The 22,568-nt window shown below is 39.4% G+C and overlaps 1 protein-coding gene and 1 long non-coding RNA gene across 5 annotated transcripts in view; one reads left to right on the top strand and one right to left on the bottom strand.

Moving 5' to 3' along the window:
• Positions 1 to 345: 345 nt before the first annotated feature.
• The window catches only part of SERPINI1 (serpin family I member 1), a 71,080-nt gene continuing 48,857 nt past the window's right edge, over positions 346 to 22,568 (bottom strand). For all 4 annotated transcript variants that reach the window (XM_072807972.1, XM_072807975.1, XM_072807973.1 and 1 more), the window contains 5 exons: positions 22,270 to 22,474; positions 16,179 to 16,276; positions 2,606 to 2,692; positions 898 to 987; positions 346 to 664 (listed from right to left, as the gene is read on the bottom strand). In XM_072807972.1, coding sequence (XP_072664073.1) covers positions 588 to 664; positions 898 to 987; positions 2,606 to 2,692; positions 16,179 to 16,276; positions 22,270 to 22,474 — 557 coding nt within the window. In that variant the 3' untranslated portion in view covers positions 346 to 587. The remainder of the gene's footprint in view (positions 665 to 897; positions 988 to 2,605; positions 2,693 to 16,178; positions 16,277 to 22,269; positions 22,475 to 22,568) is intronic.
• LOC140622267 (uncharacterized) lies at positions 8,858 to 11,395 on the top strand. The gene is made up of 3 exons (XR_012022034.1): positions 8,858 to 8,988; positions 9,095 to 9,660; positions 10,045 to 11,395. It is a non-coding gene; the product is annotated as an uncharacterized lncRNA (long non-coding RNA).

Raw genomic sequence — 22,568 nt, 5'->3', positions numbered from 1 at the left:
AAAGACATAGTAAATAAGCTATAGCCATAATCTAGGGGTTTGCATGGTCCTATTTTTTCTATCAACTTTTATCATAGAGCTTACAGAAGATGTTCATTTATATTCTTTTATCCTACACCATTTACCATCCTCAGAGAAATGACAATTAGAGTTTTTGTGGAGTTGAGTGCTTGTCTTCATCTGACTTGCATCGATCATTATGGTATCATAGTGTAATAATGCTAATTTCCTACACTGCTTTGGTTTTGTGTGATTATGAAAGATTTAAGATGTCCAAAAACATCACCGTTTCCAAATTTTACCTAGAAGTAGCCTTACACTACAACTTGGAAAATGAAAACAGAATTGTTCACATGATCAATATGTACTTTTATTTTAAATACCAGCACAACAAACACAACGACACCACAGGACTATTACCTCAAAGATACTGATAACATTCCTTGACAGGTTGGCTTATAATTTACATACATTGTTTTATCTGGAACTATTTTTAAATATTATCATAAGATATAGTGTAAAACACAAATCTTAAATATACCAGTTGCAAACATAGTGTGTGGTTACTCTTTTGCATACGAAATGATTTAAAGTTCCTCAAAATCATGTCCACTTGTGTTCATTGTTTCAGGATGCATGACTCGTCCCATGAATAGGACTGTACCTGCATTGGGTTGGAAGTGAACAGAACAGGGTGTGAACAGAAAAATTTACTTTCCTTCTTGCTTACAATTAGCAGTGTCCTAAAAATAAAAAAAAATAAATAGTTCTCTTTTTAAACAAATCATTGGAACATCAGAAATCATCGGACAAGTAATGTGGAAAGAATGCTCTTGATTTTAAAAAATTCTCTCTCTTGGGCCTATAAGGAAAGTTCCATTCTCACAAGGGACTTACCTGTTCTCCTGTTCCTGATAAGAAAGAAAAATGGATGGTCCACAATAACTTGAGGATACAGCACAGCCATCCTACTAATTGCAATCATTCCTACAGCACAGAGAGAAAGTAATTACATGTCTGTGGGTATGCAGAGACTAATGAGTAATTTGTCCAAACCATCTATGTTTAATGCAAAGGCAACAATTTACAGGAAACACAATTTTAAAGACTTAGCGGAGAGAAAAAACTGTCAAGGTGGCAACATTTCTACTTGCTCTTTAAACACACAGTTTCCTACCTCCACTCCACCAAAAATACTAGAAAAATTTATTCTGCTTGTCTCAAAATTTTTATTCTCAGTTTCAGATAAATACATATGGCTTTACTAAAATGACCTTTGAGTTACAAAAACGGGGAGAATTAGCAAACACCCAAAACCAAAAAACCAAGTTTCTTTATATTCCCAAATCATTATTTTCTTTTGTCTAAAATGGGGATTTTTACATAGCAAGTCATCAGGCTTCTAGTAAGTGGCCAGAATGGCAGTGATTAAAGGAAAAGTACAACAGTAAGAGAAGCATGATGTTTCCTACAACTGGGAAACTGAATTCCCCTGAGATCCTTATTATGGGATAATCATTTTATACTTGCTGCAGGGTGATTCATTGTCAGGAAAAGGTCAAAATTAAATTACCTACAATTTTAAGCTTTCTTGATGCCCAAGACTACTGTATTTCTATTTCCTCCTGAAAACACTGTTTTAATTGGTGATATCCTTTTAGTGGGCACATTTATGCAGAAGTTTTTTTTTTTTTTTTTAATGACAGGTTATATTTTACCAGAGGAAGTAAAAATCCTACTAAAAATTAAACACAGCTATTGAACATGAGATTGAAACAAATCCCAAAAAAATAAACGAGAAAAATGTCAACAGAAAAATCATTCTTATTTAACTGGAGAAATTGGAACATTCAGAATAATAAGGACATTTAATATTTTGTTTTGAACATAGGATTTAGGTCAAAATTTTAGAATTATTTATTTAAAATTATTTTATCAACATTCAGTTAAAATTATTTAAAAATTACTATGTCTTATTTATATGTGCGCTTTTAAAAAATCAAAACTGTTGACAAAATTAAGAAGTAGTATCCATAAAAAAAAAAAAAAAAAAAGAACTAGTATCCAGGGGCATCTGGGTGGCTCAGTCAATTAAGCACCTGCCTTAGGCTCAGGTCATGATCCCGGGGTCCTGGGATGGAGCCCCACCTTGGGTTCCCTGCTCAGTGGGGAGTCTGCTTTTCTCTCCTTCTGCCCCTTTCCTCCACTTGTGTTCTATCTTAAATAAATAAAATCTTAAAAAAAAAAAAAAAAACTAGTTTCCACAAGTAATTAGGTAGGAAGAGGAATGTTTAAATGGGCAACAAGAAAATACTTAAAATATTTAAACAGGTAGCACAGCAGGGAAATCTGTTCTACAGAGCCACTGTCCTTAGAGGTGGGAGTTATTCTGCATCAGGGCATTGGAGTAAGTGCATGCTTCATATTCTATTTAGAAAATTCTAGCTGGTTCAGCATTAGCTTGACTTTTAAGTTAGAGTAGAGTCTTTTTTTTTTTTTTTTTTTTTAGCTTGGTTCTAAAAATGACCCCCACACCCACCCCAGATTGTTTTAGAAATACAAATCAAAAAAGGTGAGAAGATTTTAGAAAATTATAACTTGGCACCTGAGGTTGCAGCAGCTTCTGAGCCTTCTTCATTAACCTCGATGAAGGACTTGTGAATTGCTTTGGAAAGGAAAATCTCCTTGTTATCTGCCAAAAAAAAAAAAAAAAAGGGAGAGAGGGAGAGAGGGAGCAAAAAGAAGCATTTCTTCAGTATCAGAAATAGAGAAGCATTTTACCCTTTATTTAAACAGCTTTGGAAAATATAAGTGACTTAAGGTACTGATGTAAAATAGAAGAGATAATGTTGTGAGATTATATGATTTCAGAGGAGCCTTGAAGATGTGTTTTCCGATTTGTCCTTATTTCATATTCTCTTGTTAATGTTTCCCTTCATTTTTATTGGTAATTTTCCCATTGTTTATTTCTTATATTGCCAGGGAAAGCAGAATTGTGGCTCTGTTTTTAATAGCAACTTCAAATTAGTTCATAACTCAAGATAAAAACATCTCACACAGTGCACTCTAATCGGAAAATTTTAAAGCACAAAATGAAAACAGGTAGAAAGCCAGATATAACCGGAGTAAGAAATTTTTAAGAATCTAATCTCTAATTAACTGTGATAATAGAAATATCTTTGGCAAAGAAAAACAAAATTGACTTCTAGGTTGTAGAAATGTGAATATAAAAAATTTACTTCCCGTTCCAATTAATTGGCTTATCTGAAGATTCACAAACATGCTTTAGCCTAAAGTCAGAGGAAATAACACATTTTCAGTGTTAGGGAGGCTGTTTTTCCCTCAGAGTTTTCTTTCTCTGTATGCTTACTTTCAAATTAATGGCTGAATTGTGTTCTCTCAAAATTCGTGTGTTGAAGTTCTAGCCCTTAAGACTTCAGAATATGACTGTATTTAGAGATAGAGTCCTAGGTTAAAATGAGGTCATTAGGGTGGGCCCTGAGCCAGTAGGACTGATGTCCTTATATGAAGAGGAAATTCAGACACAGATAGATAGAGAGGGAAAACCATGCCTGATGGCTAATTTTATTTGTCAGCCAGGTTATCTGTGCCCAGATATTTGGTCAAACTATTATTCTGGATGTTTTTGCAAGTGTGTGTTTTTTTTTAAATGAGATTAACATTTGAATTGATGGACTTTTGAGTAAAGCAGTTACCCTTGGGATGAGGGTGTCCTCATCCAATCAGCTGAAGGCTTTAGAACAAAGCCTGATCTCTAAGCAAAAAGGATTTCCGCCAGCTTGGACTCTTCCCTCAATTGCCAGCCCCCCACCCCCTGCAGATTTTAAATTTCCAAATTTACCACAAGTGTGGAAGCCAGTTCCTTAAAGTCCGTCTCTCAGTCTCTCTGTCTCTTTCTCTGTATAGATATAGATATATCTCTCTATATAAATGTACTTCCTGTTGGTCCTGTTTATCTGGAGAACGTGAACACAATATGAGCCAAGAGCCAGCTACAAGCCGTGGAGAGAGACCAGAGTAGATACCAAACCTGAAGCCACCTTGATCTCAGAAGTCCAGCCTCCAGAATGGTGAGACAACAAACACGTGTTGTTCAAGCCACCCAGTCTGTGGGACTCTGTTACGGCAGCCCCAGCAACCTATGCAATAGCTTTTAGTCTTGGGTGTCCGACTTTTGTCCCCAAGATCAAAATGAGATGAACAAAAAGTAGCTCAAATACATAAAAAGTAAAATAGCACAAGGAAGCAAGATGAAAGATTACTCAAGTTTCTGCCACCACCCCCTCCCCTTGAAGCCCCCTTTTTCCATTCCAGGAGGTCTAATTCAAATTTAAGATAACTTTGTTGCTGATACACCATTCAGTAAAAGCACAGCGCATTTCATATTAGGCTACTTAGTAGGACTTTGTCAGGAACCCAGTCCTACCCACAACATACATTTTCCTTTCAAGGTTTCAAAAACACATAATTATCTCATACTGATGGGGAATGATGTTCAACAATGTTTTTGGTACATCTCTTGCATTGCACCTGCTTATTTTGAATAAGCCCCAAGATAGCTGAGTGGCAACTCTGAATATACTTTTAATAGGGATATTACTTCCTCGGCTCATATTTAGTATTAAGAAATAAGCATTGCTTTATGAAAGAGTCTGTCTCACATATTATGATATTTTCTTCTAGAATGCACTTGATGACTAGAAGAAAAATAAAAAGCAATAGAGCTTTTACATTAAACAATTAAGTATAATTAGCTCCCTCAAATCCAGAAGACTAGTTTTTTGTTGTTGTTTTTTCCCAACAAATAAAAAGAACAGTATAAATTGCATGAAGTAACTAGTCGGATATATTTAGCCGGCAAAACAAATACATGAATTCCAAGAGAGCAAAATATATTAACTATGTAGTAGTTAACTGATGCTCTAACATTTTCAGATTCTGCTGTCCATTTTCTTCAGTCTGCCAGTTAAGGTAGGGTTATGCACCAAGAGCCAGTATTAGGGCCCCGAATGCAAAAGTGACAGGACGTAGCTCCTAAAGGGCAATGAATGACCACGTTGCCAGCTAAGCCCTCTTTAAACATTCTGAGGGGAGTTCTCAAAGACTCCAAATGATGCTTTAGCCACGTTAATTTGCATAGAGGACCTGCCTCCTAGCTCCTAGGGCTGATCTGTTGACTGCACTAGACACCTTGAGAGAAGGAATCTCATCCCTTCAACTCCAGCTTCTGCCACAAATGTATCCTCCTTCAGTCACTTAATCTCCTAAGTGCCCTCATTTACCCCCACAAAATGATGGGAGGATGTGGAGGAGGGATACTTCAAGACACCACGGCAGGTAGATCAAGAAATCAAGGATGCTGAGGGTTCTTCCCACAGAACTAGTTTTTTAAAAGATCGTGAAATGGACAAACCTTTAACAGAGTAATTACCCAAATAAACGATATTAAAACAAAAGAAAACATGTCTAAAGATAGAATTTTTAAAAATCACAACATATATACTTTATATAATTTCCTGCAGATAAATGTGAATCTGCTTTATGAGTTATAACTTATTTACTATGAGCTGCATGTATTTACAATACAATAATTACAGAGAAAGAAAAATATATTTTACAAAACACCACCACAATTGGGTAAGCTTTTTTTTTTTTTTTAAGATTTTACATATTTATTTGACAGAGAGAGAGTACAAGCAGGGGGAGCGGCAGGCAGAGGGGGACGGAGAAGCAGTCACCCCACTGAGCAGGGAACCTGATGTGGGGCTCCATCCCAGGACCCTGGATCATGACCTGAGCCAAAGGCAGACACTTAACGGACTGAGCCACCCGGCGCCCCTGGTAAGTTTCGACATATCTGTGAATCACCTCCACAAATAAGATATTAGAATATTTCCATCTCCCCAAAAGATTCTCATGCTTCTTTATGTAGATAATTTTGAAAATACAGAGATTTTGCATCAACTGGACAATTTTATAGAAATGTATATATTATAAAATTGAATGAAGAAAAGAATAGAATATTTGGATAATCGTAACCATTAAAGTAGTTGAGTGAGTAAACAAAAACTTCCTCTCTCCTCAAAATTAAAGAATCTGAGCTTGGGGTGCCTGGGTGGCTCAGTGGGTTAAGCGTCCGACTCTGGATTTCGGCTCAGGTCATGATCTCAGGGTTGTGAGTTGGCCTCTGCACTGGGCCTGGAGCATGCTTGGAATTCTCTGGCGCTCTCTCTCTCTCTCTCTCTCTCTGGCTCTCCCCACTCCCCCTGTCTTAAAAAAAAAAAAAAAAAAAGGAAAAAGAAAAGAAAGAAAAAAGAAAAGAGAGAAAATCCAAGCCTAGCCGGTTTCCTAGGTGATCTAACCAATCCCTCAAGAAACAGGATTTTCTGTTATAAGTCCATTTTAAACTCTAGAAAGAGAATGAAAGCAATTTAAGTCATCTATGGATAGTCTTTCCCTTATATTAAGATTGAACCAGAGCAGTCTAAGAAAAGAGAATCATAGGCCAAACTCACCTATTAGCATAGAGATGAAAGTCGTTGTTTTTTTTTTTTTTTAAATCAGGAAGTTAAATCCAGCGACATATGCAAATACTTTTCTAAAATGAGTTTTCAAGGGACGTCACAGTGTGTAATGACACAGCAGTCGAGAACTGCTCTGACTTGGCTCCCTTTCACATTAAGCCTTCCTCTGGGATGATCTCATCAGACACAGGCCAGTTTATGCCACACAACCCAACTTAAAGCCCAGTCTCCGTTCTCGTGCTGGCTCTGCCTCCCACCTCGCCGTGGGTACACCTCGTGCCTGCAGACCTCAGGGTGCAACGTGAGGGTACCTCTGCGTCACTCATTCAGCCTGTTTCACTCCACCCACTGTGCTCCAGATCATTTGAACTGCAATCCCCTAAACGTACCGTGCTCGGTCACTTCTGTGTCTGTGCTTCCTCACAATCTTCCTGCACCCTGTACAGTCAGACACCCAATCTACTTCTAAGGCCCGCCTTCTGCTCTCTTCTGATTGCTGTTCTCCACTCACATAGAACTAACCACTCTTTCCTGCGGAACCCAGGCTCAGATTCTGTTAAAGCCTTTGATATATCATATTTGCATTTACATCTCCTCTTCCTGGACTGTGTCACTCACTGCCCTTTGCGTCCCTGGCTTCTGGCATTCGGGCGGCCTAATGGCTGAACTAACCTAAGAAGAGAGTTTCCTGGTAATGTGTAAGTTTCCAGAATTTAACCTAGCATAAACAGAAATCTAGAAATTGGGGGCACCTGGGTGGCTCAGTTGATTAAGCATGTGCATCGGCTCAGGCTGTGATCCCAGAGTCCTGCAATCGAGTCCCACATCCGGCTTCCTGCTCCGTGGGAAGCCTGCTTCTCCCTCTGTCTCTGCCCCTCTCTCTCTCTCTCTCTCTCTCTCTGTCTCTTATGAATAAATAAATAACATCTTTTTTAAAAAAAAGGAATTTAGTAATTGTTGAATGAAAGGGACTAGCTATTTCCTACTGTAAGACTTTGGATGTTGTCACTGTATGGGCACCATGACCACAATTCTATTCAGAAGTATGGCTGTGAAGTTTATTCTTGTAATAAATCAAACATGTGACACTAATCTAAAGTAGAAGCTCTAGGAAAATTGACGGACAGCAGCACTAGAGAGGGAAAGAACACAAAGGCCACACACAGGCTAAAAAACAAAAATCCAATCGAGAAGAACTTAGGGAATGGGATCCAACAGACCGGTGGCATCGTATGTATTTCAAAGACAGCAAAATAAAGATTGAATCCAATGTTCCAACTCCTAGGGGGTGATTAAGTGCTACACGATGGGCAGCAAATGTCTGCAGATGTAAGTAAGACCTCAGGACTCTTAACTTTTAGAAAGCCATCACCCCTTTAGATACACCAGTAGGAGAAAATGTAACCAATAAATCACATCACCAATGCTGGGGGGGGTGGGAAGAAAATGAAACATATTCTCTTGGGACAAACTTCAAGCAGTCACATTAAACTATTAGCTGAAAGTGGCTTAAACCAGGAGGGGTCTGCTCTCACCCCATCAGGTCATACAGGCACATAGGCAAGTCCACAGCTCCCTATGCTTGTCCTCCAATATTGCTCATCCTGATGTAATTATGTGTCAATCAAGGCCGTCTTTCTTGCTAGGCCATTCACCTACTCCTTAAGGGCCTGAGCGCTGCCTGTCCAATTTATCTCCTCCTTGCAATTCTTTGGACACCGCCAGGCACCAAGTAGGCACTCAGATATTTGATGAATCGGAATGGAAGGGGAGTTAAGGAGATTTACAATGACGAGCCCGTCTTATTGATTAGAGAAAAGTTCATCGTTCTCTAAAAAAAGAAAATAAATCAAAGACAAACAAAGCCACACACACACACAGAAAAATTCCACACACTGGCCCCAAGCACCCTTCCCCTTCTGGCCACAGCACACACCGCTGCCAAGTAACTGGTCCTACTTTCCCCTGGGCAGTGCGGAGCCAGGCCTTTCACAAAGGATAAGATGGGAACAGGGCCAGCAAGCCCTAGGTTTCCCAGAGAAGAGCTGGGCAATAATTCAAGCTCTTCTGAAGGAAGCAGGGCAAAATGCTAAGGCATTCATTCAGTCACTGAGCAAATATTTATCAAGTACTCTGTTCGAATGAGATATTATTGTGCAGGGCACCAAAGCCTCCAAGAATCCGTGATTAACATAACGCTGGCAGGATGGCCATCATGCAAGTGGATGCCACCACTTCCTTTGTGGCACTGTTCCTAAACACAGCCAATTTAAATAGATTCCTGCGTCACCAAGGACATGCTTAAAATAACAAAATGAGGAGAGCTCCATAACAGAACCCGAGAATACCAAAAGCGTCTCTGTACTTGACTTGCTGGAATATTTTTAGCTTCAGCCCCACCCATGAACTTTAGAAAGGTTTGTAGAAATTGGGCTCCTTCAAGGTAGGAATAGTGTTTATTGGTGTGTTTGTTTGTGTCTCTGGAGGAGTGTGGTTATAGACTAGCGAATCATTCCTTCCTTCCTTCCTTCTTTCATTTATTCATTTAGGTCCTAGGCACCTCATATGTGCCAGACGTTGTTGATACGCTGGATTTACTATGGTGAGCTCAACACTTCCTTCCCAGGAGGAGGAAAGCAAGCATTAAAGGCCAATGGCAATAAAACAGCAAATCAAGACACGGCCACAACTTTAGGGTCTAGTGAGTGTTACTAAGCAGCAAGAGGAGTTGATGTGTTGGCCGGTGATGAGGGCGGGGAAGAGGAGCTACTGTACTTGAGGTGTTGGGGAGTCCGGCTGAGACCTGAGGAATACGTAGGAGCCTGTCACGAGAACACCTGAAGGTAGTTTTCCAGCAAAGGGAAAAGCTCCTGCAGAGGCAGATCCGAGCCAGGTATGCCCAAGGACCCAGAAGAAGGCCTGTGTGGCTGGAGGGAGCGGGGTGAGGAGGATCCAGGGGTTTGAGAGAAGCCCTCGCACTTGGAGGGAGGCAGGCCCAGCACCACTTCCCACCACACGCCCCCACCAGCACCTGGCCCACCTCCTTGGGCCCTGAGGACACTAAGTCGTCTGTTCACAAGCCCTGTCTTCTGAGGAGCTCCGAGATCAGAGACAGGTATGTGAACAAGCAATCTTAAGGAAAAGGTGGCATCTGTGGTAGCACTTTGTACTCTGACAGCCCAGACGGGGGAAGGTAAACCGTTTGGAAGGGAGAGTGACCAGGGCAGGCTTCTTGGAGGCGGCGCCATCCGGGCTGGTTCTTGAAGGACAAGTAGAAAAGGGCAAGTCCGAGAATCGGGTCAGGGCATTCCAAGCTGAGCATCATACTTGCAAAGTGAGACAAGCAGCAGCAAGGACTTGCAGGTCCTGGTCCGATCGGGGCCTGGTTACGTAATAAAGAGGTGGGGAGTGGCACCCAATGTTAAGAGCTTGCACACCACGAGGCTGGAGAGCATGGGCTTCATCCAGAAGTAACGGGGCACCTGTGCTTTGATTTTAGAAGATGCTTGTGCCAGGAGCTGTAAAGCGTGAATCAGAGGAGCAAGCAGCCAGGGGCCAGAGGATCAAGTTTGCTGGCTGCTAGAACAGGCCAGGCAAGAAAGTGGTGGGGGAGTGGAGGTAGGGCCCTGGGAGAGAAACCCAGTCCTCCGACCTCCAGGTGCAAGGAGACGACCTCCAGGTGCAAGGAGACGCAGAGCCGGCCTGGGTGGGATGGGAGAGCCAGTCCGGCCTAAATCCAAGCTCTTGAGTCTGACCTGAACGTGGCTTTCGCTGTGTCTTCTTAATTCCTTTATCTCATTGGCTCCTTTCGGAAAGCTTGTACTTTGTGCTGAAGGATTTAGGACTCTCCTTCTCCTTCCCCTTCCACCTTCCGAGAGGATTATCTATTAATCCAAATGCTGACAGTCATTCATTTCCATTACAAAAATAGCCCTACTCTATAACGGGATCCTTCCTCGCTGCAACTGGATGAGCATTTTAAATCGAGCCTGAGAAGCAAAGGGCTCTCAGCACTCTCTTGATTCCACGTTTATTGGATGAGCCTTTACCATGCTTTACATTAACAGAATGTAGCGGACATCAAATTGAGATGAAAAAATAAGCACACCAGTGAGAATGGGGAAAATGAACAAGGCAGGAAACCACAAATGCTGGAGAGGATGCGGAGAAAAGGGAACCCTCCTGCACTGTTGGTGGGAATGGGAACTGGTGCAGCCACTCTGGAAAACTGTGTGGAGGTTCCTCAAAGAGTTAAAAATAGACCTGCCCTATGACCCAGCAATTGCACTGTTGGAGATTTACCCCAATGATTCAGATGCAATGAAACGCTGGGACACCTGCACCCCGATGTTTCTAGCAACAATGTCCACAATAGCCGAACTGTGGAAGGAGCCTCGGTGTCCATCGAAAGATGAATGGATAAAGAAGATGGGGTCTATGTATACAATGGAATATTCCTCAGCCATTAGAAATGACAAATACCCACCATTTGCTTCGACGTGGATGGAACTGGAGGGTATTATGCTGAGTGAAGTAAGTCAATCGGAGAAGGACAAACATTATATGGTCTCATTCATTTGGGGAATATAAATAATAGTGAAAGGGAATAGAGGGGAAGGGAGAAGAAATGGGTAGGAAATATCAGAAAGGGAGACAGAACATGAAGACTCTAACTCTGGGAAACGAACTAGGGGTGGTGGAAGGGGAGGAAGGCGGAGGGTGGGGGTGACTGGGTGGCGGGCACTTAGGGGGGCACTTGACGGGGTGAGCACTGGGTGTTATTCTGTATGTTGGCAAATTGAACACCAATAAAAAATAAATTTATTATTAAAAAAAATAAGCACAATAAACACAGGGCCTCTCATCTCATCCCTTTCTTCATTCAGCAGGTAGTAGGCAGAAAACACAGAGCCGTGTGCTTCCGAAACACTCATCGGGGCCAGTCCTGGAGAGGTTTATTTTTTTTTATTTTTTTATTTTTTCCTGGAGAGGTTTAAATTCTGGCACAAGGTATGGGCTGCATAAATAATGATAACATGAGATCAGATGTCATATGCAGCATAAGAGAAAGAGTATAGAACAGAGTAGAATTTACAAGGGAGTAAGTACTTCTGGTGGGTGTAGTCGTGTGGCTTGCTGAAGTTAGGGATATCTGTGCTCAAGATCCACCCGGGGGATCTTGGGGGTGAGAGAGACTGGACAAAGTTGGGGCCCCCGGGGGGATGTGAGGTGCAGTGGGAAGGGTCAGGTTGCAAAAGCTGCGTGGAAGGAATCAACCAGAATCAAGGCTAGAGGGAGCTGAGGCCTGAATGCCCTGCCAAGCAACGGGCAGTGCACCGCCAACTGAAGGGAGGCTTTGAACAGGAACAGGGATGATCTGAGAGCGGGTTTTAAGGTGATTAATCTTGGCAGTGGTCGAGAAGACAGATTAGATGGAAAAGAGATTGGAAACCGTTTAGGAGACTATTGAAATCGGTTGGGGGCGGCAGTGAGGAGAGCCTGAAATAAAGGTGGAGGCCACGCATTAGAGAACGAGAGGTCCCAGCAAAGGAGTCTCAAGTCACTCAATTTTTCCTGAAGCATGAGGACGTGGAGCAGGGTTGTTTTTCCCACTGTTCAATCATATTTGCTATTTTTAGAGAAAGATAGCATTTCATTGCCTAATTTAAGAATGAGTCGTGTCACAATAGTACTGAGCCACTTTCTGGGCGCTTTTGAAATTAGGAATTCTACGAAGAAGGCGATTCTTTAAAAGGTTTTCCCATGTTTCAAGTGAGAGTTTTCATTGAAGAAATAATACATTACGCAAGGCAAAATCCCAAGCAGGCCACAGTGACAGATGAAACAAAATCTCCTCTCTCATCTGGGAGCCTCTCTTCTGTATTCTAGAGGCAACCATTGCTATCATTTTCTAAGACATTATTCAAAAATGTTCAATGCATTGGAAAGCTTAAATGCATACCTATATTCCCCCCGCCCCCATCTTTTGAACCACTGGGCCCCCATTCCACCAGTTGACTTTCTTTCTCACAATGCTTCCTCCAGTATGGGGTTCCTTGATTCATCACTATTGACATTTGGAGCTGGATTATTCTTTGTTATAGGGTCTGTCCCGTGCAGGGTAGGTCACCGGGATATAGAAGCATCCCTGGCCTTTACCGGAGAGATGCCATGAACACTCTCCAGTTGTGACAACCCAAAAGGTTTCCAGCTGTTGCCAAATGTTTCCTGGAGGACAAAATTGTCCTGGTTGAGAACCGCTGCTCCAGTAAAACATTTCTATCACTCTTCCTTTTATTAAGTCCAACTGTTTATGTCTTTCTCCCCACAAGTCTGTATCCTTCTTTAGAGCAGGTATGACATTTTAGTTAATTCTTCATTTTTATGATGTACGGTGCTCACACCGACTCATGAAGAGTTATTAAATGAAAGGAATAGACATGACATTGAATGTAATTAATGACTATCTTAACACCATGAAATTCTCACCATGAAATTCATTAAGGTAGAAAATAATAATCAAATACATGCTAATAATTTTCCTGGGTACTTGTAGGGGTTACCAAGCATCACAGACACTTTAATCAGCAGGGTTTTCATAACATTTGGAGAAGCAAAGAACTAGACATGTGAAAAGAACACCAACCATGTAAGGACAGAGCATATGGTGCCCAGTTGGACAATGCAGGGAATAATAAATACCATCGAATTCAGCAAAAGCAGAGAGGCAAGTTTTATAGTTGTGTTCCTAGTTTTCAAATAAATGGTTCATGAATTAATGTGTATGTGCAGTGTGTGTGTGTGTGTGTGTGTGTGTGTGTGTGTGTGTGTGTTGGGTGGGGGGAAGGGAGGGAAAGGAAAAAAAAGGAAGTATTGTTTGGGATGGGCTGACATGCTGAGGCTACCAAGGTCCTAACAAAACTAGGACCCACTGAAAGCTTGAGAAATTGACTCTAGACCTTACTCAAGTTATCCTGAAGGCTTGAATTGGGTCGTGTTTGAGGATGGCCGATCCTGGATGTCTCAGTATGTTTTAAGGAGTTAGATGTTCCAAAAAAGGTAATACAGAAGGTGGCCATGGAGAAACCTCTGCTCTCTCCTTCCCTCTCTTGTTTTCTCCTTCAGGGGACATCTACCGTGTGCCAGCTATGTGTCAGCCGTATGCCAGGTACCAGTAACGCAGCTCTGAGTACCCTGAGAAGGATTCCGTTCTGAGAGAGGTTTGATCAAATGAACAGAGACTTCACACATAGACTATATGAACTCTGAAAGATCCAAGTGTTATTTCAAATTTCCAAACCATCTGCATTCATAATAGATACTTATTCTCTATTGTCTCTGGACGTACCAAAGGCAATTAAATATTACGTCATAAACCTCCCAGATATGTCAGAAATTTTAAGCTACACTGACCACAATAATTGATTTACCACTGCAGTGCTACTCCCTCAGGACTGAAAAGCCGCAGATACTCTATGCATGTGAAATAACTGCCTAGATGTTTGGGTGAGACAGTGAGGAATCTCTAATAAAACAGAAAATCGAGCCACTGTAAGAAAGCGGAATGTAATTATCCAGTTGGAATTTGGCCAGTTTGGTAGACAGATTCTCTCAATTCCTGAGGAAGGGAGCATAAGAACTTTAAATTATCCTATGCTTCATCTACGAATATATTTCTGACTCAAGCACAAAAGTACCCATTAGCTTTTGAATCTCCACCAGTCCTACCTCCTTGACAACCCCTCTGAAAAGTTCAGAGCTCTAGGAGCTTGGATGTGAGCCATGAAAACCTTTACTTGGGCAAAATTTGCATTTCTCTGCTGGACAGGAACATTTATACAGTAGACATTTAGAAAAACTCTACTAGGGTTTTGGAGGTAAGCTCTCTAAATGAGGGGTAGAAGTTGTGGTATCAAATACACCAACATCACCTCGTTGCTGAGTGCTGCTTAGAAAACAATCTGTCCAATTCTAAATCTGGGAGGGCAAGGCCTTTTTTGATTATAAACTCCATGATAATTTCCTGAAAGCTATGAACCCATCTCCACTCTTTTCTTTCTTGTGTATGTGCGTGTGTGTGCGCGCACCCACACATGCATGCGAGCGCACACCTATATGCGATTTCAGGGGTAGAGCATCTACTTCACTGAATTCAATCCATGGACCCTCATACTCCAGGTTTAGAAGATATTATTCGGTTGGCTAGATTTTCTATAAGCTATTACTTCAGGAGAGGAAAACTAAATTCTCTCCTGTAACGCATGAACTGCTAGGGAAACTTCTATGCCTTTGTTCTCTCTGGTTGGAGAGTTGGGTCCAATACATCACATATAAAGAAGACTTACACATTAAGTTCCTTTTTAATCTCAATCTATGTCTCCACCATATATATGTATAGATCTATATGTCTCTATCATGTATATCTATATATCTGCCTTTATCACATCAAAAAATAGATTGTTTTATGGTCCATATTCTATAGAAATGATAGAACATCATTATATAAGCTAAGTCTTAAACTTACAGGTGCCATATTTCAGTGATAAATGTCTTGGGGTTAACTGCTTAAAATATTTCCAAAAGAATTTTACATATTCTAAGTACTTAATGTTGCTAATATGTTAATGATTTTTACTCTGAACAAATTAGGGCATGTGGATCAAATAATTCAACTGGGATTTTCTCTCACCTTGGGATATTTAAAATAAATTACTCAGCACCCAATATGCCAGGTATATTTTGAAGCTACTTCTTCAAAACCACTCTTTTTTTATTGAAGACTTGAGATAATCTTTACATCTCACTAGATATTCTTTTAAAAAGTGTCGACTTCTCACAGCAGGCACACATTTATCCTCTCTTCTTTCTTTCCTATATAATTTACTGTAACTGGACACACTGAGGTATTAAATCAACACATTTATTGATTATCTACAAGGCATTGTGTCAGATAGAATGGGGAATTTGAATACATATAAGACAGATCTTCTGGAGAGGATCTATTGTTGAAGATAAGACATGGACCAAAATAATATAAACTTAATGTTAGGACTATTATTTACAGTTTTGTGTATAGAAAGTAAATATATTTGTTATAGTTATCTGGCAAATGATAACCTTATTTTACCTCAGAACTCTGTAGTAGAGGGTTGGGCAGCATCATTTAAAAAAATATTGATTTATTTTTGTAGAAGGAGAGAGAAGTTTATTGAACACATTATAAGGGAGCAGTGGGCAGGACAGCAGAGGAGAGGCTGTCTGCCAGGAGGCCAGTGGGTAGAGGCTGTTTTTAAAGGGAAAAGGTGAAGACATACAGTGACGTATGGAATTCTCTCTTTTCTGGTAATTGTGCCTGGTTGTAAGTAGCCCATTGGTCAGGGCCCATGGATACTTTGAGGTGGGCAACCTGATGGGCCTGTCTGTATTCAGCCAGAGGGTCACCTGGGGACCCTTTGGCCTTGATCAAGTTTCTATTGCTCAAGACTGTTGCCTACCAGTGGTCTCTACATCCCCACCCCCACCCCGCCTGCCTCGAACAATTTTCACCTTAAATCTTTAAGGTGATGGAGAACATCATCATTTTACAAATCTTTTATGAAATAATATGTTAAAAAAATAGTGTTTATTTCCTACCAGACAAAGCTGTCAAATTTGCATTTTTGATGAAAACTTCAGTTATTCCAAGAGCCTTCAAAACCTCCTTTAAATCAATTTCCTGCTCCACTGTGAACCTAGAAAACACATAGGGGGAAAAGCATTTAGTTACAGGATTTTTAAAGTATTTAGTTACAGCATCCCGTTGCCTGGGACAAAGAATAAAAACGTTGGATATATTTAATGGTAAATTATGCTAAAACTGGCTTTTGACTGCAAGTAGAATTTGATTGTGCTTATAAAAAGAGGAGAGACCAAAAAGAATAATGTATCAGAATAATATTAAATGATTAAGTAGGAAAACTATTTGATGTGGACACGAAAGTGTAATATATATGGTGGAATAGTGTTTTTGAGCTCAAGAGCGTAAAACTTACGTTCTTTCAAAATTGTGTGACCCAGTAATACATCTGACTTTTTTTTTTTTAAAGCTGGCAATGGCTAGGGGATCCCTGGGTGGCTCAGCAGTTTAGTACCTGCCTTCAGCCCAGGGCATGATCCTGGAGTCCCGGGATCAAGTCCCACATAGGGCTCCCTGCATGGAGCCTGCTTCTCCCTCTGCCTATGTCTCTGCCTCTCTCTCTCTGCCTGTGTCTCTCATGAATAAATAAATAAATAAAACCTTAAAAAAAAAAAAAAGCTGGCAATGGCTAATCAAATATTTACATAACTAAGGCATGTCATTCTTTTCTGAGTGTCCTGCTCAATTCCCTGTGAAAAGGGAGAGAGCTATTGTTGTATAATGGATACATCTTCCATTTCAACTCCATAGACTCAGAGAAAGAAAATATAAAATCTGTCATGTTAAAAATATATATCTTCGTGAATATATTAACCTCCAGGACCTGAGCCTGTTTTCCTGGTAGCATCACAGAAACCATATTAATCAACAAAAGTGAATTAAATATTACATCTTAAAAACTGTACACTTTTACAATTATATTAGAGATTCCTTTATAAGCAAAAGAATAACAATTTTTTTGTTTTTTGTTCTAATGGGCTTTATGAATTATACATAAATGTGCATCACATTTACAAGAAATAAAACATTACTTAAAACTGAAATGAAAGTAAGTGGTCATGAACAGAATATTAATTTTAAAAAATAGTTTCCACAGAAACCCTGATTGGTCCTAATATAGAGTCTCTCCCAAACCAATGGATAGTATCACCCATGTTTCTAGTGAAAAATATGAAGTAAACACGGCTGCATTAACACACAAGTGTGGGTTTTTTTTAATGCAAAGGTTATTACTTTTTTATAAAAAGTAAAAACCAGTAGAAGTAAATGTTTCTTTTTTTCTAAGATTCTGCTTTTTGATCAATAAAGATCATAAATGTAAGTTTTTAGACAATGGGCTGTATCCTTAGAAAAGTTATACCTGTAAGAGTCACTAAACATTATGTCAGCATCATTTCTGATGCCTAGTTTTAAAAAGAATGACACATGTGTGGAATGGTTGCTATAAATAAGACTCAGACATCCAGAGGAATCACCAGGGGAAAGTAGTTTTACCAGGTTCATGTTTATGGGGAAAATAGGACAAATAGAGAAATAAATATATAGCAAACATATTAAACCAAGTACTGAATTTTATCTGTATCCTACACTTTACCTTGAATTTAGCATTGTTTCTTTTGTTTCCTGCAAAAAGCGGATGTTGTTTGTGAAAGTAGAAAAGGGGGATGAGTATGGAATGTCTTAAAGAATACATTCAATGGCTTGATTAAGGTGTTTTGTGTGTGCGTGCTTTACGTTTGCTATTGATTGATTGATGATTGATCACTTATATGGAGATTACTATATACCAAAAACTATTCGAGGACTTTAACAGATTAATTTAAATATTGCTAAAGCCCTTGGAGGTAGGTATTATTATTATTATCTTCAGTTAATAGAAGAAACTAAGGAGAAGAAAGATGAGACAATTTGACCAAGGTCATACGGCTAATAAATGGCAGAGCAGGGGCAGGGATCAAGGTTGTATTCTGTATGTCCTGATCCACCTAAAATAGGAAAATGAAGGAAGAGATCAGGAGAAGATACTTTGTGCTTCTTAAGAACAACCTGGTTTGTTTCTCATTTCTGAGGCTTGCTGTGTCAGGTGAGCATTGTAATTTAGCCAGATTGAATTTGGGCAAGTTCCTTAATTTATGAGCTTTGGTTCTGGCATGTAGGAAATGACATTAATAATACCTGCCTCATAGTGTTGTTCCAGGAATTGAATATGGTTTATAAAAGTCTTAAAAAAAAAAAAGATTTTATTTTTAAGTATCTCCGTACCCAGTGTGGGGCTCAAACTTAAAGCCCCGAGATCAAGAGTTGCATGCTCTACTGACTGAGCCAGCCAGGTGTCCCAAAGGTTTTTAGGTCTTAGGATGGTGCCAGTATGTAGGATGCATGTAATAAAGGGCAGATTGTGTTAACTGCACTCATGATATTGCAGTTCTGTATAACATTCACATTACTATAGATGTTAAGGTATTACATCTTTGCATTTTAGTAATGGTGGAATGATTTGATTAAATAGCTATTTAATTCCTGCTGCTTTAGCTGTAAATTAGTCAAATCTAGTGTCTTTTTTATTTTAATATCTGTAGTATCCAACATAGGACATTACACATAGGTAGAAGTGGAAAAAACCGAGGTGACCATGAGAGTGTTTGTTTAAAGTTGAAGAGAGAATGTGAACAATTTCTACTTATCCATTTCTTGTCAAACTGTTGAAAAATAGCTATGATCTATTTACTACCTCTTTCTTAATATAGACTCATATTCACATAAAGTAGCATTATCCTCTCCCATACACTGAGGGCTCACTGTGTCCCAGACACTGCACAATCCTTTTACAAATGGTATCTCATTTAATCATCCCTCTCAGGGATGATAAATCTCACAGAACCCTATGAGGTTATGTATTGTTATCTCTATTCTACAGAAGAACAAACTGAGGTTCAGACAAGCTAAGCAACTTGGCCTAATCACACATCTAGTAGGTAATAGAATGAGGATATGAGCTAATAAGGTCTGTCTGACTGCAAAATCCTCTTCCACTAATAATTATAATTCTAACAATGGCTATTTAAAAACTATCAAAAACTACAGGTAGATTTTACATTTCACCCACTGAATTTATTTATTTATATTTAAAGACTTTATTTACTTATGGGAGAGAGAGACAGAGACAGAGACAGAGACAGACATAGGCAGAGGGAGAAGCAGGGAGCCCAATGCAGGACTCCCTCCCGAGACCCTGGGGATCACGCCCTGAGCCAAAAGTAGTTGCTCGACCACTGAGCCACCCAGGTGTCCCCACTGAATTTAAAAATAAAAAGCTACAACACTACTTTTTTAAACCCAATGACATGGCTATTCTAATAATGTCATCATGCATTTGCAACTTTGGAAAGAGAAACACTGGAGACTGAGATTTGTAGAGCAAATGTTGGAAAAGAATACATATCTATTACATGTAAGGAGATTTGTAAAACTTAGAAGCAATTAAGAAATTAATCAAGAAACTGTGTAGACAAACCTAATCAAAAGCACTCGTATTAAAGAACAAAATCAGATGGCTGCTTGTATTAGCTTTCTTTTATAAACAAGAAACTAAAGTACCTGGTTTCTAAGACAGTCATTTCAAAATAACAGGATGGTCTCTGGTTACAAAACAGAAAACCACTTTATATCCATTGATTTCTAGCACTCTGGTCACAAACGACAAATCTGAGACTACAAAAGTCAGAGTGGAAAGATACAATAGCCAGGTACCCCTGCATTCCAAGGATTAAGATTTTTGACTTTCATTTTAGAACAACCTTCTTGCACTTATACAATGAAGAAGGTAATGTTCTTCAGAACAAGGTTTTTAAACAATCTTACTGGAAGAGACGTATATATAAAGCTACCCCTAGATTACCACAAGGTGAGTACTAGGACTTAAAATGTACACTGAAAATAAATAAGAATAGTGATAATAGATAATAATTATATGATGATTACTCTGTGCTAGGCATTTTTCTAAAGTGCTTTTTAGATATTTTACATATATTTTTATCTATATTAGCCAAACTATTTTTGCTACCATGAATAAATTAGGAGAATATCTGGTAATCTCATTTAAATCTTAGAAATGTATGACTGTGCATAAACCTTTGGATATTTCACTGGATTTGATGATATCACACAGGAATAGCAATTTTACCCTTTCCTACATAGAATTTTATATTCTGGATAAAAATACAATTTCAATTCAGCATCTGATTCCTGTGGGACTTATTATTCAGGGAGGTAAATTATAAAAATACAAAGGTATCCCTTTGCCCCTCTCAAAATGCCCTATACCTTTTAAGAAAGGCATTTGTGGAGGACCTGGGTGGCTCAGTGGTTGAGCATCTGCCTTTGGCTCAAATTGTGATCCCGGGCTCTTGGGATTGAGTCCCACATTGGGTTCCCCACAGGGACCCTGCTTCTCTCTCTGCCTATGTCTCTGCCTCTCTCTCTGTGTCTCTAATGAATAAATAAATAAATAAAATCTTTAAAAAGAAAGAAAAGGCATTTAAAACCTATATGCATAAAATCTAATATAAACAAAAATAACTGTCAAGTAGGACAAGAATGTGATCAAATTCTAGAAATGCAAAGTTGCCTTATCAGAGTAATGTCTCTATGTGAATAAAACTATACAAACATCTTAAGACAGATACTTCAGTAAACCTAGGATATGGCTATTAAAAAATGTTTACCTTTGCTAAAATGAGGTCACAAGAATCATTACCCTCAATGAACATTTAATGGATCCTAATGCTGTAAAATGGGAGGGGTAGATCGTTTCCTATTGATTATTACTTATACATAAGTGTTTGAAAACAGTCAATTTCTTAAAAAGGGAAACCAGATTCATGTTATCTATTTAGTCTTTCTTTCTATGCATTAACCATGCAGAAGAGAGTTCATAGAACTTCTGGAGAAATGGATACATCGTAATTAACTGTGCCTAGTTTAGTATGAGGCATTAATATGAGCCAGCAAGCAAGCTAAACTATTTCATAATTGAAGAGTATCTCTTAGAAAATGAAAATTTAATTTTCTTCTGCTGCCACGTTCAATTTCTCTGTGGACAGGACCTGGAGGCCACATTTTCTAGTGAATATGGTTGAGTTAGAATATATGATACTTATTAAGCATTCACTTAAAATTCTGTTAAAATACTCCTAAATAACTTTGCATCCTCACAGAGTTGAAGCATTTGGACATGCTGCACTTAATTCATGGAATTTAATAAGGGAAGCATTAACACTGCACCGAATTCCTCATATTACCAGAAAGAACTCCTTTAAAAATATACAGAAAAGCACACAATATCAATATCAGCCAAAGAAACATGAGAAGAGCATTTTAGGCCAATGCAAAAATATACATAGAGACCCAGAGGCAGGCAAAAAGCAAGCTATCTGTAGCATAAGAGTAAGCACATGGATAGTACATGCTAGAAAGTGTTTGTTGTGATGAGTAGCCAGAGGTGGGCTTGAGATGAACATGGAGGCCCCACATAGATTTTATTATTTAAGCCACAGGGAGAATTTTAAGCTTTTTCCTGCTTATTTATGGTTGCATCTTGGCACCCAGCACAGTAACTTGCTTGCGCTTCTTCCAACAATGTCAGGGATTATTTTCTCTCCAGCTATAATCAACTTTAAATATTAATGAAATACACAAGACTGCCAATGTAAATGATATTCAGAGATGATCTATTGAGAAATCTTCTAAAATGAAGCTAAGAATATTGACTAGGATCTGAAACTAGGTCTTGGTAAATAGTACTGAGTGAATCAATAAATGAACTTGTGTCTCTGGGCAGATCCGCATGAGTACAAACAGATACTTTTTAAAAAGGAGAAGGAAGAGAAGGAGGGGAGGGGAAGGGGAGGAAAGAGGGAGGGGAGTGGGAGGAAGAGAGTAGCTAAGACTTAAAATTCAAAGGCAGTGGCAAGAGTTTTTCTGAGTCAGAACCTACATTGAAATCTCTCCCTCCATGCTGTCGGAGGGAGTCACACAGGAACCTCTTACCTGGGCAGGTACACTTCCACTTTTTGTTTCTTCACAGAGTTTGCCCATTCTTCAATCAGCTGTGCTTTGACCAACGGCTCCAGAGTCGCCAGCGGAACTTCCTGTCTGGACAATACCAGCATCATACTTATTTCATCTCCCTCATAGGGTATTTCTAGAACTTGGTAGATACCACCAGCTTCATTGGAGCCATCACTAAATTCTCCTAAAATACAAAGAAAGTTGATAAAAGGCCCATATCAAAGCTCAAATAAAAGGTTTAGTTTGTTACAACTTTCTTCCAAGAGAGTGTATAGTGT

Source organism: Canis lupus, chromosome 31 (genome assembly GCF_048164855.1).
Source record: "Canis lupus baileyi chromosome 31, mCanLup2.hap1, whole genome shotgun sequence".
Classification (NCBI taxonomy): domain Eukaryota; kingdom Metazoa; phylum Chordata; class Mammalia; order Carnivora; family Canidae; genus Canis; species Canis lupus.
The sequence above is the reverse complement of the archived record's forward strand: the minus strand, read 5'-3'. Positions and strand labels throughout refer to the sequence as shown.